Below are 15,795 nucleotides of genomic sequence, written 5' to 3' on the forward strand. Positions count from 1 at the left end.
AAAACTAAAAAATAAAATAAAATAAAATGTGTAATATATGAATTTATAAAACATTCTTAATGACCTAAGTTCCAACAAATGTGCTGTACTCACAGCATTATTCCTCAGTGTGAAAAGCTCTCATCCATACAGAAATATGTATCCTGGGTAGTAAAACCCCATGTTTACAGGGTAAATAGGAATGTTTATTTACAGGGTGTTTGATTCTTGGTGAGGCCATATGACAAAAAGAAGCTAAGGAAACCCTTTCTAAAATGACTAGCTAGCTGAGTACAGCATGTTACCATCCAGCATTCTACCTCCTACTCCCCACCTCCACAAGAAAAGTCAGAATTGGTATTTTTGTGAAATACAGAGCCATAGGTTGACCTAGAAATTCCACTTCTAAAAATTCAGTGACAGACTCATATTGATGGAAAATGACTTATATACAAGAGTATTCATTGCAGCATTCTTTAAAATAAAAGACATAAACAAGCTTAATGTCCCTGACTAAGTAATAGGTTAAGCAAATAAAATAATTGAACAGACACTTATAGAACTCTCTATAGCGGGGGTGGGAGGGTAGGGAAAGGGGCTCTCATTATGTGTTGAGAAGGAACAATCTCCAAGATACACAGTTAAATAAAAAAGAAAGAGGGACCAGAGTAAAGAAGAGGGAATACTTCCCAACTAATTCTATGACGACTGTTACTCAGATACCAAAATCTCACTCTTACTTTCTGATTTCAAAACTTATTACACAGCAATAGTAATCAAGAGAGTATGGTACTGGCATAAAGACAGACCATACAGATGGATGGATGTCTTATCTTTGGAATGGAAGAGAATTAAGAACCACAAATACACCCTCACATTTATGGTCAATTGATTTGTGATGGAGTATAAATGTTATCTTAAGCGTTCAGATACAAAATCTTCAACAAAATACCAGTAAATAGAATCCAGCAGCATATTGAAAAGATTACACACCATGACCAAGTGAGATTGATCTCAGGCATGCATGGTTGGTTTAACACTGAAAATCAATTAATATTTCACATCAATAGAATACAACCCAAAACCCATATGATCATTTATACTGATACAGGAAGAACATGACAATATTCAACACTGTTTCATGATTTAAAAAAAAAAAAAAAAAAAAGCATTAAAAAATTAGGAATGATAGGGAAATTCCTCAACCTGAAAAAAGGCATTTATTGAAAACCCAGACCTAATATCATATTAAATGATGAAACTGAAAGCATTCCCTGTCGGATAGGAAACAAGACAAAGATTTTTGCTTTTGCCACTTTTACTCATCATTGTTCTGTAAGTTCTAGCCAGAAATAAACTATCTGTATCCATAAATGACATGATCTTATATAATGAAAATCCTAAAGAATCCACAAGAAAACTATTAGAGCTAACAATCAGATTTAGTAAAGTTGAAATTGCACTTGCATCAACATGTAAAAATCACTTGTATTTCTTTCTTTTTTTTGAGATGGAGTCTCGCTCTGTCACCAAGGCTGGAGTGCAGTGGCACGATCTTGACCCACTGCAAGCTCCACCTCCGGGATTCACACCATTCTCCTGCCTCAGCCTCCTGAGTAGCTGGGACTACAGGTGCCTGCCACCACGCCTGGCTAATTTTTTTTATTTTTAGTAGAGACGGGGTTTCACTGTGTTAGCCAGGATGGTCTGGAACTCCTGACCTCGTGATCCACCCATCTCAGCCTCCCAAAGTGAGCCACCGTGCCCAGCCAAAATCACTTGTATTTCTATGCTCTCTCATCAAACAATCTGAAAATGAAATTAAGAAAACAATTCTATTTATAATGGAATCGAAAAGAATTTAAACATAGGAATAAATGACCCAAGGGGGTGAAAGGCTTCTACTCTGAAAACTACAAAATTCTGCTGAAATTAAAGAACACATAAATACATGAAGATACATCTATGTTCACAAATTAGAAGACAATATTGCTAAGATGGCAATATTTCGGCTGGGTGCAGTGGCTCACGCCTGTAATCCCAGCACTTTGGGAGGCCATGGCAGGTGGATCACCTGAATTCAGGAGTTCAAGACCAGCTGGGTGAACATGGTGAAACGCTGTCTTTACCAAAAATACAAAAAAATTAGCCAGGCATGGTGGTGGGTGCCTGTAATCCCAGCTACTCGGGAGGCTGAGGCAGGAAGACACTATTAATAGTGAAAAGACAGGTTGCATGTGGCTGACATCTGTAATCCCAGCACTCTGGGAGGCAGAGGTGGGAGAATCACTTTGAGCCTAGAGTTTGAGACCAGCCTGGGCAACCCAGTAAGATCTGTCTCTACAAACAGAAAAAAATAGCTGGCTGGGAGAGTGCGTATCTATGGCCTTAGCTATTCAGGAGGCTGAAGTGAGAGGATCACTTCGGCCCAGGAGGTCGAGGTGGCAGTGAGCTGTGATTGTGCCACTGTATTCCAGCCTGGGCAACAGAATGAGACCTTATCTCAAAAAACAAACAACAAAAACAAAACAAAACAAAAAAAACCCTTTTTTAAAAGGTAGAGGAAAGACAACTCACAAAATGAAGAAAATACCTGGAAATAATATAATTTGATAAGGAACATTTATCTGTAATATATAAAGGACTCCTAAAACTCAATATAAAAAGGCAATCTAATTTAAAAATGGGCAAAGGGCCTGAGCAAGGTGGCTCACGCCTGTAATCCCCACACTTTGGGAGGCCAAGGCAGGAGGATCACTTGAACCCAGGAGTTTGACACCAGCCTGAGCAATATAATGAGAAAACTGGCTGGGCATGGTAGCTCACGCCTGTAATCCCAGCACTTTGGGAAGCCAATGCAGCTGGATCACCTGAGGTCAGGAGTTCGAGACCAGCCTGGCCAACATGGTGAAACCCTGTCTCTAAAAAAAATACAAAAGTTAGCTGGGTGTGGTGGTGGGCGCCTGTAATCCCAGCTACTGGGGAGGCTGAGGCAGGAGAATCACTTGAACCCAGGAGGCAGAGATTGCAGTGATTGAGCCATTGCACTCCAGCCTGGGCAACAAGAGCAAGACTCTGTCCCCCCCCCAAAAAAAAAAGAAAAAAGAAAATTTAGGCCAGGCCCAATGGCTCACGCCTGTAATCCCAGCACTCTGGGAGGCCTAGGCAGGCAGATCACCTGAGGTCAGGAGTTCGTGACCAGCCTGGCTAACACATTGAAACCCCGTCTCTAGTAAAAATAGAAAAATCTGCCAGGCGTGCTGGCAAATACCTGAAATGTTAGCGTAGATTAGCGTTACCTGTTCTTGTCATTTTATAAATAAAACCATACCGTGTATTCTTTTTTTGTACAGCTTTATTGTGCTAATTCACATTCACATCATACATTTCAGTGGTTTTTATATGGTCACGTATACATTTTTTTTTGTTTTTTGAGAAGGAGTCTCTTCTGTTGCCAGGCTGGAGTGCAGTGGCGTGATCTCGGCTCACTGCAAACTCCGACCCCCTGGTTCAAGCCATTCTCCTGCCTCAGCCTCCCAAGTAGCTGAGATTACAGGAGTGCGACCACTATACCCAGCTAATTTTTGTATTTTTAGTAGAGACGGGGTTTCACCACGTTGGCCAGGATGGTCTTGATCTCCTGACCTCCTGACCTCCTGATCTGCCCACCTCAGTCTCCCAAAGTGCTGGGATTACAGGTGTGAGCCACCACGCCTGGCCAAAAAAAATCTGCAAATTAGTCAGGCGTGGTGGGGCATGCCTCTAGTCCCAGCTACTCAGGAGGTTGTGGTGGGTGGATTATTTGAGCCCAGAATTTCCAGGCTACAGTGAGGAGACCCTGTCTCAAAAAAAAAAAAAAAAAAAAAAAAAAAAAAAGAAAAAGAAAAAGAAAAAAAAGGAGACCTAAGAATTCACTCAATTATTTTATTAAAAGTATCCTAAAAAAATAAAAAATAAAAAAAATAAAAAGTATCCTAAATACTTACATACAGAGCTCTTCAGAGGCTATGAATATATTCCATATTACTTGATTTATTAAGAGAAATAGCCACAGATTCAAACAGAATAATGGCCTAAATGAAACAGCATGATACTTTACAATACAGTATATTGTAAGTCACCACAAATGCTTTAATTAGAAGATAGTAAGTAAGCTAATTTTATTTCTCTCTCTCATTTTTTTTTTTTTTGAGACAGTCTCACTCTCTCACCCAGACTGGAGTGCAGTGGCGCGATTTCGCCTAATTGCAACCTCTGACTCCTGGGTTCAAGGGATTCTCCTGCCTCAGCCTCCCAAGTAGCTGGGATTACAGGTGCCTGCCACCATGCCCGGCTAATTTTTGTATTTTTAGTAGAGATGGGTTTCACCATGTCGGCCAGGCTGGTCTTGAATTCCTGACCTCATGAGATCTGCCCACTGCAGCCTTCCATAGTGCTGGGATTACAGGCACAAACCACCGCACCCGGCTTTTATTTATCTTTTGTTTCTGCAACTTAAAATTTACAAACAGGATCTGTTACTGGGATGTGAAGGAAAGGATGTGTATGCTTTTCTCCCTAATGGCAGATGCAATCAGTCAATACCTGAGACGCAGAGCTGTCAGAACTCCCTGGGTGAGACTCATCAGGAGGGCCAACAGAGCCAGGAGCAGTCATCGAAACGTTCCCACCCAGAAATTCATCTCCTCGAACCGAATGGATGAGATCATTCAAATATTTATAATAAAGATTGCTGGACAAAAAGCCAGGCAAAAAGACCTGATAGAGAGGAAAAGCATTATTTCAAAGTTGAAATCAAATCCAACTAAAACTATTTTAAATAAATAAACTTTAAGTATAATTTTACTGGTTATAAACGTTAACTATCTATAACAAATGTTTTTCCTTCTTGTTTTACTACAAGTATTATTCCTTTGTACAGTTTACAAATTAAAATTGTAATGCATGAGGCTGGGTGCAGTGGCTCACACCTGTAATCTCAGCACTCTGGGAGGCCATGGCAGACAGATCACTTGAGGCCAGGAATTTAAGAACAGCTTGGCCAACATGATGAAACCCTATCTCTACTAAAAACTATAAAAATTAGCCAGGCATGGTGGTGAGCACCTATAATCACAGGTACTCGGGAGGCTGAGACAGGAGAATTGCTTAAACCCGGGTGGCAGAGGTTGCAGTGAGCCGAGATTGTGCCACTTGCACCCCAGCCTGGATGCCAGTGCGAGACTATGTCTCAAAAAAAAAAAAAAAAAAAAAATTACAATGCATGTAATTTTGTTGGGTTTTCTCCCCCAAAACATTTGTCATGAAAGTATTACATAAACCTGATATTTACATAAACTCCAGTTTTCTGGTTTATGATAAATATTAAAGTCTTTGTGCATATATTGATTTTACTTTCAAACTGATTTCCTTAAGATAACTCACCAGGCGTGTGATTGCTGAGTTAAATTTTAACTTTGATATATATGGTCAGCTTACCCTTCAAAGAAACATTATCAATTTGAATCACTAGCAATATATCAAAATATCTGTTTCCACATAGGTTTTCTAACACTGGGTTGTATGTTTTTTTTTTTTTCCAAATAATTATTAAATACCTAATTTTACATAGATGTTTTTCTTTATATTTAATAATTATTAATTATACTGAATGAGTTCTCATGTTTATTACTTGTATTTCTAATTCTATAAAGGAAAAGTTTGTAACTGGACATGCAAATAACAAACATGAGAACTTATTCAGTATAATTTGTAAATATTTATGTTCATATTTAATATGCACCTTTTTTGTTTGTTTTTGGTTTTTTGAGATGGAGTTTCGCTCTTGTCGCCAAGGCTGGAATGCAGTGGTGTGATCTCGACTCACTGGAACCTCTGCCTCCCAGGATCAAGTGATTCTCCTGCCTCAGCCTCCCGAGTAGCTGGGATTACAGGTGCCCAAGACCACATCCAGTTAATTTTTGTATTTTTAGTAGAGATGGGGTTTCGCCATGTTGGCCAAGTTGCTCTTGAACTCCTGACCTCAGGTGATCCACCCATCTCAATCTCCCAAAGTGCTGGGATTAGAGGTGCGAGCCACCATGCCCAGCCAATATGTGCCTTTTTTGTAGACTAAGCTCCAGGATGGCAGAAACACATTTCTTTTGTTTACCACCATGACACTTTTTGGTGAATGAATCATTCATGTCTTTTTTCCTACTTAACTACCAGGGTCTTGATAGTGTTCTTAAAATTAGTCTAAGTTCCTTACATACACATATCTAGTAAGAACTACTTTTGCATTTTCTCTCTGCATTTTAATTTTATTACCCTGAAAACTTACATTCTTTATATCACACAGATCTGAACTTTTCCTTTAAAATCGGAAAAGGTTTAATTTTAATTGTGAAAATATTATTATCATTGGGTAACAGTTGACACTCTATTCTGTTTACTACTAGCTATTTAATGATTTGACTTCTATATGTAATTCTTCAGTATTCCTAAAATTCAGTTTTTGTGTATAGTATTATATAATAGCACTTAATTAAGTTTTTTCACCTGGATACACATGACACATATAAACAACATTAACCTCATGGGCTCTACAATTCCTGGAAAAATCTCCTCTAGTTCATTAGAAGAATAAACCATTCACAAACATCAAAACTTTACTTTTATTTATTTATTATCATTATTTTTTTGAGATAGAGTTTTGCTCTTGTTGCCCAGGCTGGAGTGCAATGTCGCAATCTCAGCTCACTGCAACCTCCGCCTCCTGGATTCAAGCAATTCTCCCACCTCAGCCTCCTAAGTAGCTGGGATTACAGGCATGCACCACCACGCCCAACTAATTTTGTGTTTTTAGTAGAAATGGGGTTTCTCCATGTTGGTCAGGCTGGTCTCAAACTCCTGACCTCAGGTGATCCACCCGCCTCAGCCTCCCAAAGTGCTGGGATTACAGGCATGAGTCACTGCGCCCGGTCAATACTTTATTATTAATAAGCTATTAGTAATACCTAGTGATCATAATACCGAAAACTAGTATTCCAATCCTGTGACAGATACTGGTGAAATATTTGGATCATTACTAAGCTAACTCTGCCCCATAATGTCTTCTTCAATTTTTGGAGACAGGGTCTTGCTCTGTCACCAAGGCTGGAGTGCAGGGGCATGAACACGGCTCACTGCAGCCTTGAACTCCCAGGCTCAAGCAATCCTTCAGCTTCAGCCTCCTGAGTAGCTGGAACTACAGGTGTGTGCCACTACGCCCAGCTAATTTTTGATAATGCTTTCTAATTATTTAAAAATATGTAATAATAATAGTAATAACAGTAGTTAACATTTTTTGATGCTTACCATGTTATCAGGTACTATGTTAATATGTATTTTTATATACATTACCTTATTTTAATCCTCAAAGTAACTTTGAGGTAAATATGCATATTATCGTCATTTTACAGATAAGGAAAATGGCATTAGAGAATTTCAGTTACTGCCCAGACATGGTGGCTCTTGCCTGTAATCCCAGCACTTTCGGAGGCCAAAGCAGGCAGATCACTTAAGGTCAGGAGTTCGAGAACAGCCTGGCCAACATGGTGAAACCCCGTCTCTACTAAAATACGAAAATTAGCCAGGCGTGGTGGTGCCTGCCTGTAATCCCAGCTACGTGGGAGGATGAGACAGGAGAATTGCTCGAACCTGGGAGGCAGAAGTTGCAGTGTGCCAAGATTGTGCCACTGCACTCCAGCCTGGACAACAGAGTGAGATTCTGTCTCAATCAATCAATCAATCGAATTTCTATTTGCCATTGTGCTAACATCACAGAGTGTACTTATACAAACCTAGATGGTATGGCCTACTATACCCCTTGGCTATATGGTACAACCTATTGCTTTTGGGCTACAAACCTTTATCACATGTTACTATAACAAATAGTGCAGGCTACTATTACAGTGGTAAGGATTTGTGTATTTAAACACAAACACAGAAAAGGCACAGTAAAAATACAGTTTAAAAGATAAAAAAAGGTACATCTGTATAAGGCACTTACCATGAATGGAGCTTGCAGGACTGGAAGTTGCTCTGGGGGAGTCAGTGAGTGAGTGGTGAGTGAATGTGAAGGCCTAGCACATTACTATACACTACTGTAGACTTACACTATACACTTAGGCTACACTAAATTTACTTAAAATTTTTTTCTTTAATAATAAATTAGCTTACTGTAACTTTTTAACTCTGTAAGTTTCACCTTTTTTTAACTTTTTGTTTTTTTTGTTTTTTTTTTTGAGACGGAGTCTCGCTCTGTCGCCCAGGCTGGAGTGCAGTGGCCGGATCTCAGCTCACTGCAAGCTCCGCCTCCTGGGTTCACGCCATTCTCCTGCCTCAGCCTCCCGAGTAGCTGGGACTACAGGCGCCCGCCACCTCGCCCGGCTAGTTTTTTGTATTTTTTTTTTTTTAGTAGAGACGGGGTTTCACCATGTTAGCCAGGATGGTCTCGATCTCCTGACCTCGTGATCCGCCCGTCTCGGCCTCCCAAAGTGCTGGGATTACAGGCTTGAGCCACCGCGCCCGGCCACCTTTTTTTAACTTTTTAACTCTGTTGTCATAACAGCTTAAAACACAAACATATACAGCTGTACAAAAATATTTTCATTATATCCTTATTTTATAAGCTTTTTTCTATTTTTAATTTTTTTTTCTTTTTAAATTTGTTTGTTAAAAACGAAGACAAACACCCACATTAGCCTAAGCCTACACAGGTCAGGATCATCATCATCACTTTCCTTCACCTCCACATCTTGTCCCACTGGAAGGTCTTCAGGGGCAGTAACACGCATGGGGCCATCATCTCCTTTGATAACAAAGCCTCCTTCTGGAAACCTTGTGAAGGACCTGTCTGAAGCTGTTTTACAGTTAACTTTTTTTTTTTTAATAAGAAGGAGCACTCTAAAATAATGATTAAAATTATAGTACAGTAAATATGAGGCAACAGAGATTTTTCAGTTCCATTAATTTTTTTGGTTTTGTTCTTGTTTATTCTTTATCTTTTTAGTTTTTCTTTTTTCTTTTTTATTCATTAAAATTTGTTTTTTCTAACCTTTGTTATTATTACACTGCCAGCTCTGATCCATTATAATCATACAGGACCATTGTACATGCAGCCCACTGTTGACTAAAATGTTATGTGGCATGTGACTGTACATACCAGGCCAGACTCAAGGCCTCTGCTCTTAATCACTGTGCTGGACTGCTTCAATTTCCACTGTGCTATTCTGCTTGGTTTTCCCACCTTATATTTTATGAGTTCTACCAATAAAACTTCTTGTAGTTTAATACATTTGAAGTTCTTGGTTACCTTCTCCATGGTTGTCCAGGCCTGACGTAATGGAGTTGTGAAACAGTTGGGGAGTGGCCCACCTTCCCTGCAGATATTGGATTCAATTTCTAATCGTACGACATCATCAAATCCAAGAGGATGTGTGGCTTGGAGGGAGAAGTATCTATGGTAAAAAAGATATCCAAAGTAAAATCAAATTCCATAGCAAGTATAAGCAACTTTTGGCGCCTCCTCCAGAGAATCTTCTACAAGGCTACTTGATTCAGTCTGCAGGCCTAGAACCATAGAGCTATGTGACGACAGTACTGATGCAACCTTTCTTTATTCCCACTTCCCCACAGATAGTTGGGTCAACTTGCTACCTTTCTATCTGTCTGCCAACCATCCTTAGTTCTTGACGGTGAACTCTACTGTTGTTTAAAAGCTGTAAGGAGCAGACTACAACTGGGGCAAAGAAATTAACAGTCACATATTTATGGGTACCTATTCTCTGTTCAGGACTTGATAGACAGAAATGAATTTATAGGAAAGGAAGACATGGTCATTTCCCCTAAAAATCAAGCTGAGAACTTGTATGCACAGAATAAAATAAGAACACATCATCATAACTATGCGGCATCAGCAGTAAACATGTACAAATTCAAAACAAAATGGCACTGAGGGTGAGCTGGATGGATATGATCTACTTGGATAGAACAGGACTTACTGATGACTCAGTGTGGAAAGGAAAGGGAGTAACTAATATTGGGAACACAAAGATTTCTACCTTGATAGGGTATAATGCAGCTAATGTTTTGGTAAGCTGATTATGAAACGAATACCAAAAAAAGCATTAAATGCGAGGAAAAAAAAAAAGTTCTCTTCCAAGCACTCTAATGGCTTCTATCTCCTATCTCCTGACAGAAATACAAAGGCTGATAAGGCATGACTATGATGATGCATATATATGATACAAAAACAAGTATGCCGGGCACAGTGGCTCACCCCTGTAATCCCAGCACTTTGGGAGGCCAAGGTGGGTGGATCATTTGAGGTCAGGTGTTCAAGACCGGCCTGGCCAACATGGTGAAACCTGTCTCTACTAAAAATACAAAAATTAGCTGGGCATGGTAGCCTGCACCTGTAATCCCAGCACTTTGGGAGGCTGAGGCAGGAGAATCGCTTGAACCCAGGAGGCGGAGGTTGCAGTGAGTTGAGATCGTGTCACTGCACTCCAGCCTGGGTGACACAGCAAGACTCCATTTCAAAAAATAAAAAAGAAAAAAAAAAGAAAACTCTCCTTTTAAATCAGCATTTTTGTAACAAAATGTGAATCTCCTATGTTGTATTGAATAAGTTGGTCAATACTCCTCCACGACTTGAATGTTCAGGCACTTTACACCAAATTTCTAAATGTAAACCCTTCTTATCTCAATATCTATATAGCAATGTTTCTTATCTAGTATCGTCTACAAACATATTTGTCAAAATAAACACTGGACAGAACATTAAGAACTGCATTCCAGTCCAAGTGCTGCCACTAACTTGTTCTGTGACTCTGAGAAAATCATTACCTCTCTGGGCCTTATTTTCCTTACTTGCAAAATAGGAAAATCAGACTACATCCCTAATCTGGCTATTTATCAGAATTATCTGGTATGTTTTCTAAAAATAAAGATTCCTGGTCACACCTCAAACCTGTGGAATCAGAATTTCTGAGACTGGGTGGGTGGGGGACTGGAAACTTTTTTTTTTTTTTGAGATGGAGTCTCCCTCTGTCACCCAGGCTCCAGTGCAGTGGCACGATGTCAGCTCATTGCAACCTCTGCCTCCTGGATTCAAGCAATTCTCCTGCCTCAGCCTCCCTAGTAGCTGGGATTACAGGCACCCGTCAAAATGCCAGCTAATTTTGGTAGTTTTCAGTAGAGACAGGTTTCACTATGTTGGCCAGGTGGGTCTTGAACTCCTGACCTCAAGTGATCTGCCTGCCTTGGCCTTCCAAAATGCTGCGATTACAGGTGTGAGCCACCATGCCCAGATTGAAAACTTAAATTTTTTTTTTTTTTTCTGAGACAGAGTCTCGCTCTGTCAGCTAGGCTGGAGTGCAGTGGCATGATCTCGGCTCACTGCAACCTCCGCCTCCCGGGCTCAAGCAATTCTCCTGCCTCAGCCTCCCGAGTACCTGGGATTACAGGTGTGTGCCACCATGCCTGGCTAATTCTTGTGTTTTTAGTAGAGATGGGCTTTTACCATGTTGGCCAGGCTGGTCTTGAATGCCTGTCCTCAGGTAATCTGCCCGCTTCGGCCTCCCAAAGTGCTGGTATTACAGGCAGGAGTCACCACACCCGGCCTGAAAACCTATTTTTAACGAGCTCTCAGGTGATTCCTATGCAGACAGCCCAGCAAGAGCCTGCAGACCAGTGTTCAAGAACCATTGGCCTAGATGCTATTGGCTGTCTTCAAACCCTAACATTTATGGACTTTTCTCTATCCCCAAGTTACCCCTTTACCATTTGCTTAAGGATACAAATAACAAATTACTTTTTTTTTTTTTTTTTTTTTTTGAGAAAGGGTCTCACTCTGCTGCCCTGCACAGGGTGGAGTACAGTGGATCACAGCTCACTGCAGCGTTGACCTCCCAAGGCTCAGGTGATGCTCCTGCCTCAGGCTCCTAAGTAGCTAGGACAAAAGGCGCACGCCACCACGCTCAGCTAATTTTTGTATTTTTAGTAAAGGCGGGGTTTTGCCATGTTGCCCAGGCTGGTCTCAAATTCCTGGGCTCAAGCAATTCATCCGCTTCTGCCTCTCAAAGTGTTGGGATTACAGGTGTGAGCCACCGTGCCCAACCACAAATTATTTTTTTTACAGAGTAAGAAAAGTTAAATGAAAAGAATACCATACGTTACAGAGCTGGCCACAAGCTCATCACTTGCCTGATCAGATATTTTCAATCTTGTTCACTGTATGATTTTTCTATCCTCTCATTTTCAGTGAAAACTAATAAAAAAACTAATTCATTTAATAACGTGGCAAGGCAGATTTATACAGAAAGTATACTATACCCATAAAGAGGCATTCAAGGTCCCTTACAATCTATTCCAATTAGTACCAGCATCCTCACATGTATTCCCCAACCCTTTGATTATCTCAACTCAAGTTTCTTGAAAGTGCCACCTTCCGCCAAGTCTCCATGGCTTCTGTGCCAATGCCTTTGCCTAGAATGTTGTTTCCTGCCTTCTCTGGGTAGCAAAATTCAATTCATTCTTTAGGATCCAAACAAAATCTCTCTTCTGGGAAACACTGCTTGAACACTACCACTGCCATCCTGTTTGCCCCACACACACCTCCCCTTTCCCAGCAGAAACTTTTGTTCTAAGAACCCCCAAAGCTTTACAAACACCATACAAAAAGTAGCTTTTATGCTGCCTCCTGTGAACTCCTTGACAACAGAGACTGAGTTTTTGCATCTTTATTTCCACAAAACATATCACATGCTCAATAAGTATCTGCTGAATGCATCTATCAATATAACTCACTTGTCATATAAAATCATGGCATCATTCTGTGCCTCCTGTCCATCGTATTGGCCCTTTTTGGCAGCAAGCTGAGACTGGAAGTTATCTGCTGCCAACCAGAATTGTAAGATATTCACTGCATCCTCTTTTTCCATGTACTAGGAAGAAATAATACACAAGGGAAAATAAGACTATAAACAGATTTCTCTCACCATCTCTAATCTATAAGCTCAAATATTAAAATACAGGTCATAAGCAAAAAACAAAAAGATCGACTTCTTCAGTTAACACCTGTCAGCAAGTTACAGTCATTTGAGATTAAAAAGTTTTAAAGTATTTAGAGGAAAAAAAAAATTAACAAGAAACAAACACTACACAACTGGATGCAAACTTTTAGTGAACTAGAGTAAAAATTATACTAAATTGGATTTGTGGTTCCTTACCAGCAAACATATAAAAAGTAAACTAACCAAATATTTTATATCTGATCATTTCCACCATTCCATGAGGACATATTAGCCTAAACAAATTGTTGGTTTAAACTTATAGCAAAGAAAGGCAGTGGAAAAACAGATCAACTGAGTACCTGTATTCTTGCAAAGAGGCGGAATCAAGTGTCTAAATTACTGCTTTGTGAGACCAGGAATCCTCTTTCTGCTTTCTGACAAAATAATTTCACTTGTTGAAGCCTAACAAAGAGCATTATACTAAACTGTATGCCTCAAAAAGATTAATACACTCATTGTCTGTTGCAAATGCTTCTTCACTGGGCAATCCTATCAACTGGCTAAAGTAAACATGATGAGCATAAGAAAAAATTTACTACTTTTCTTTTTCTCTTCTGAAGTCTGGTCTGCAATTTATGCCCTGGAAGTTTCAAATTCTGTGGTTTTAAAATAGCTCCAAACAATTAAAAACATGCACTCTCTGGCATGCAGTAGCTTAATCAGGTTTTTCAAAATTAGAGTTATTTAACACATTGAGTTTTCATGTTCTCTCTAATATGTTATTAAATTACTCTTGCTATCAGAAACAACTTGAAACAACGATAAATCTTTTTGGAAATGACTTGGCTCTTCTGGGTTATTTCCTATAGACAGGGCCCCAGCATTGATAGTTAGAGGCTGGAATGCTCGAACAGAGTGTGAAAGGAAATGCAGACTTTACCTCAGAGAAATAAAAGAGGGCTGACTCACAGAAGAGAATGTCAGCCAGGTAAACAGTTCCACTGGTCAGCACTTCAATCTGGTATTTACAGAAATGGTGACTTCGCAGAAACTCACTAAAGTGCCTGCACATGGACAAAAGGGAAAATTTGAGGGAACGACCAAGGAAAGAGTTTAAGTGGGAAAAATATACTCTTTCCATACTGTCCCCATTGTATCTTAAAGGCCTAGGTCAACACTATCTCACTCCCCACGGTGTCATTCCTGATTCCTTTACCTGTATGTAATCTCTCCCACCTTTTTATGACTTTGTAGTTCTCCCCTGACATTTAACACATGCCACTTCATATTACAGTAACCAAAGAACATGCCCTATGTCTTTTATTAGGTTGTAACTTCCTTCAAGACTGGTACTATGCCTAACCATGTCTTACACAGAGCACTCTTTTGATAAATGTTAAGTGAAAGAATGAATAGATTTTTTTTTAAGGGCACACAGCAGTAATAAATCTAAAAAACCTCTGGAGCCATTTCAACAAATCTATGTGGATTTAGTTATATAGCATCGATTTAGCTTAAAGCCTAACAAATTAGGAGAGCCATCTGAAGACATGCATTATTTCAATAAATAAACCAATTCTAACAGTCATAATCACTACGGCCTCAATCACTCCCCAAATGATTTCATAACTGAAAACAAATTATTTTAACTTAGGAAATACTAACATTGAAAATGAAAATTAAAATTTTAAGAGTTCACATAATTTATATTTAAAAGAAACTATTAATCAAGATAGAGTATGCCTTATATGTTCCCGTAAATATCCAAAATATTTAAATCCTCAAAAATACTTCGTTTTTAGCTAAGTGAAGCCCATTCCTAACAATGAACCCAAATTCCCTAGGATGCACAATGTGAAAATATGAACTAACTTACTCTTGCTCCATTGCACTAAAGACTATGGACTGTGCCAAAACGAAACAGTTGGGATCCACCTGTCCATCTTCTCCACAAATCTTTGCTGTAAAAGAAGTCGTAAATAATTAAATTGCCACTAAATTCAAACTATACACACTTGTGAATCAACTTGGGAGTTAACAGCATAGGCATGTAAATTAAGAGGTTTTAAATAGAACTAATAGAAAATACAGGTAACACTTGACCTTGAAGTAGAAAGTCTTTTGAAGTACATATGCAAAAGCAGAGATCAAAAGATTTAACAACATAAAATTATTTCCTAGACATTGAAACACTCCAAAAACAAAATACAAAGGCAAACAAACAGAAAAAAGATTTGCAGCATGCATGACAGTTAAAAGATTACTATCATTAAAATACCAAGAGCTCTTATAAACTACTAAGAAATGTCCCAAAAGAAAAATGAGCAAAGGACACGACAACCCACAAAGGAACAAACATAAAATGATCAACGTGAAAAGATACACATACTCACTAGTAATCAGATCAGAATAAGGAGGCACTGCACCTTTTGTCTAGTAAACTGGTACAACATTGTTTTTAATAATATGCATACTTGAGCAAGGGCACAGGAAAACTGACACTAGTGTTAGTGGGGATATAAACACCTTTTTCTGAAGGCAATTTGGCAGTTTCTAGCATAGCTTTAAAAACGAACATACCCTTTCAATGAGCAATTCTATTTCTAGGATTGTAGCTTAAAAAATTATGTATTTGTGAAGTCATCTGTAAAAAAGTTTATCAAAATGTTATTGGTAGAAATTTTAAAACATGAAATGTGCTAAAATAAGGAACTGCCTAAATAAACTGCAGCAAAACAATAAGCTGTTTGGCTAACTGTTAAACATGGCTGGAAAA

The 15,795-nt window shown here is 39.2% G+C and overlaps 1 protein-coding gene across 6 annotated transcripts in view; it reads right to left on the reverse strand.

The window, feature by feature from the left end:
- The window catches only part of AKAP10 (A-kinase anchoring protein 10), an 80,070-nt gene that overhangs the window by 22,255 nt on the left and 42,020 nt on the right, over positions 1–15,795 (reverse strand). For 4 of the 6 annotated variants that reach the window (XM_045375222.3, XM_065532885.2, XM_065532884.2 and 1 more), the window contains exons 6-10: positions 14,896–14,980; positions 13,960–14,083; positions 12,814–12,950; positions 9,317–9,461; positions 4,564–4,737 (exon numbers count right to left, since the gene is read on the reverse strand). In XM_045375222.3, the coding sequence (XP_045231157.1) occupies positions 4,564–4,737; positions 9,317–9,461; positions 12,814–12,950; positions 13,960–14,083; positions 14,896–14,980 (665 nt within the window). The remainder of the gene's footprint in view (positions 1–4,563; positions 4,738–9,316; positions 9,462–12,813; positions 12,951–13,959; positions 14,084–14,895; positions 14,981–15,795) is intronic. The other 2 variants (XR_012425369.1, XR_012425370.1) reach the window with 2 other exon arrangements.

The sequence above is a fragment of the Macaca fascicularis genome, chromosome 16 (assembly GCF_037993035.2).
Source record: "Macaca fascicularis isolate 582-1 chromosome 16, T2T-MFA8v1.1".
NCBI classification, from domain to species: domain Eukaryota; kingdom Metazoa; phylum Chordata; class Mammalia; order Primates; family Cercopithecidae; genus Macaca; species Macaca fascicularis.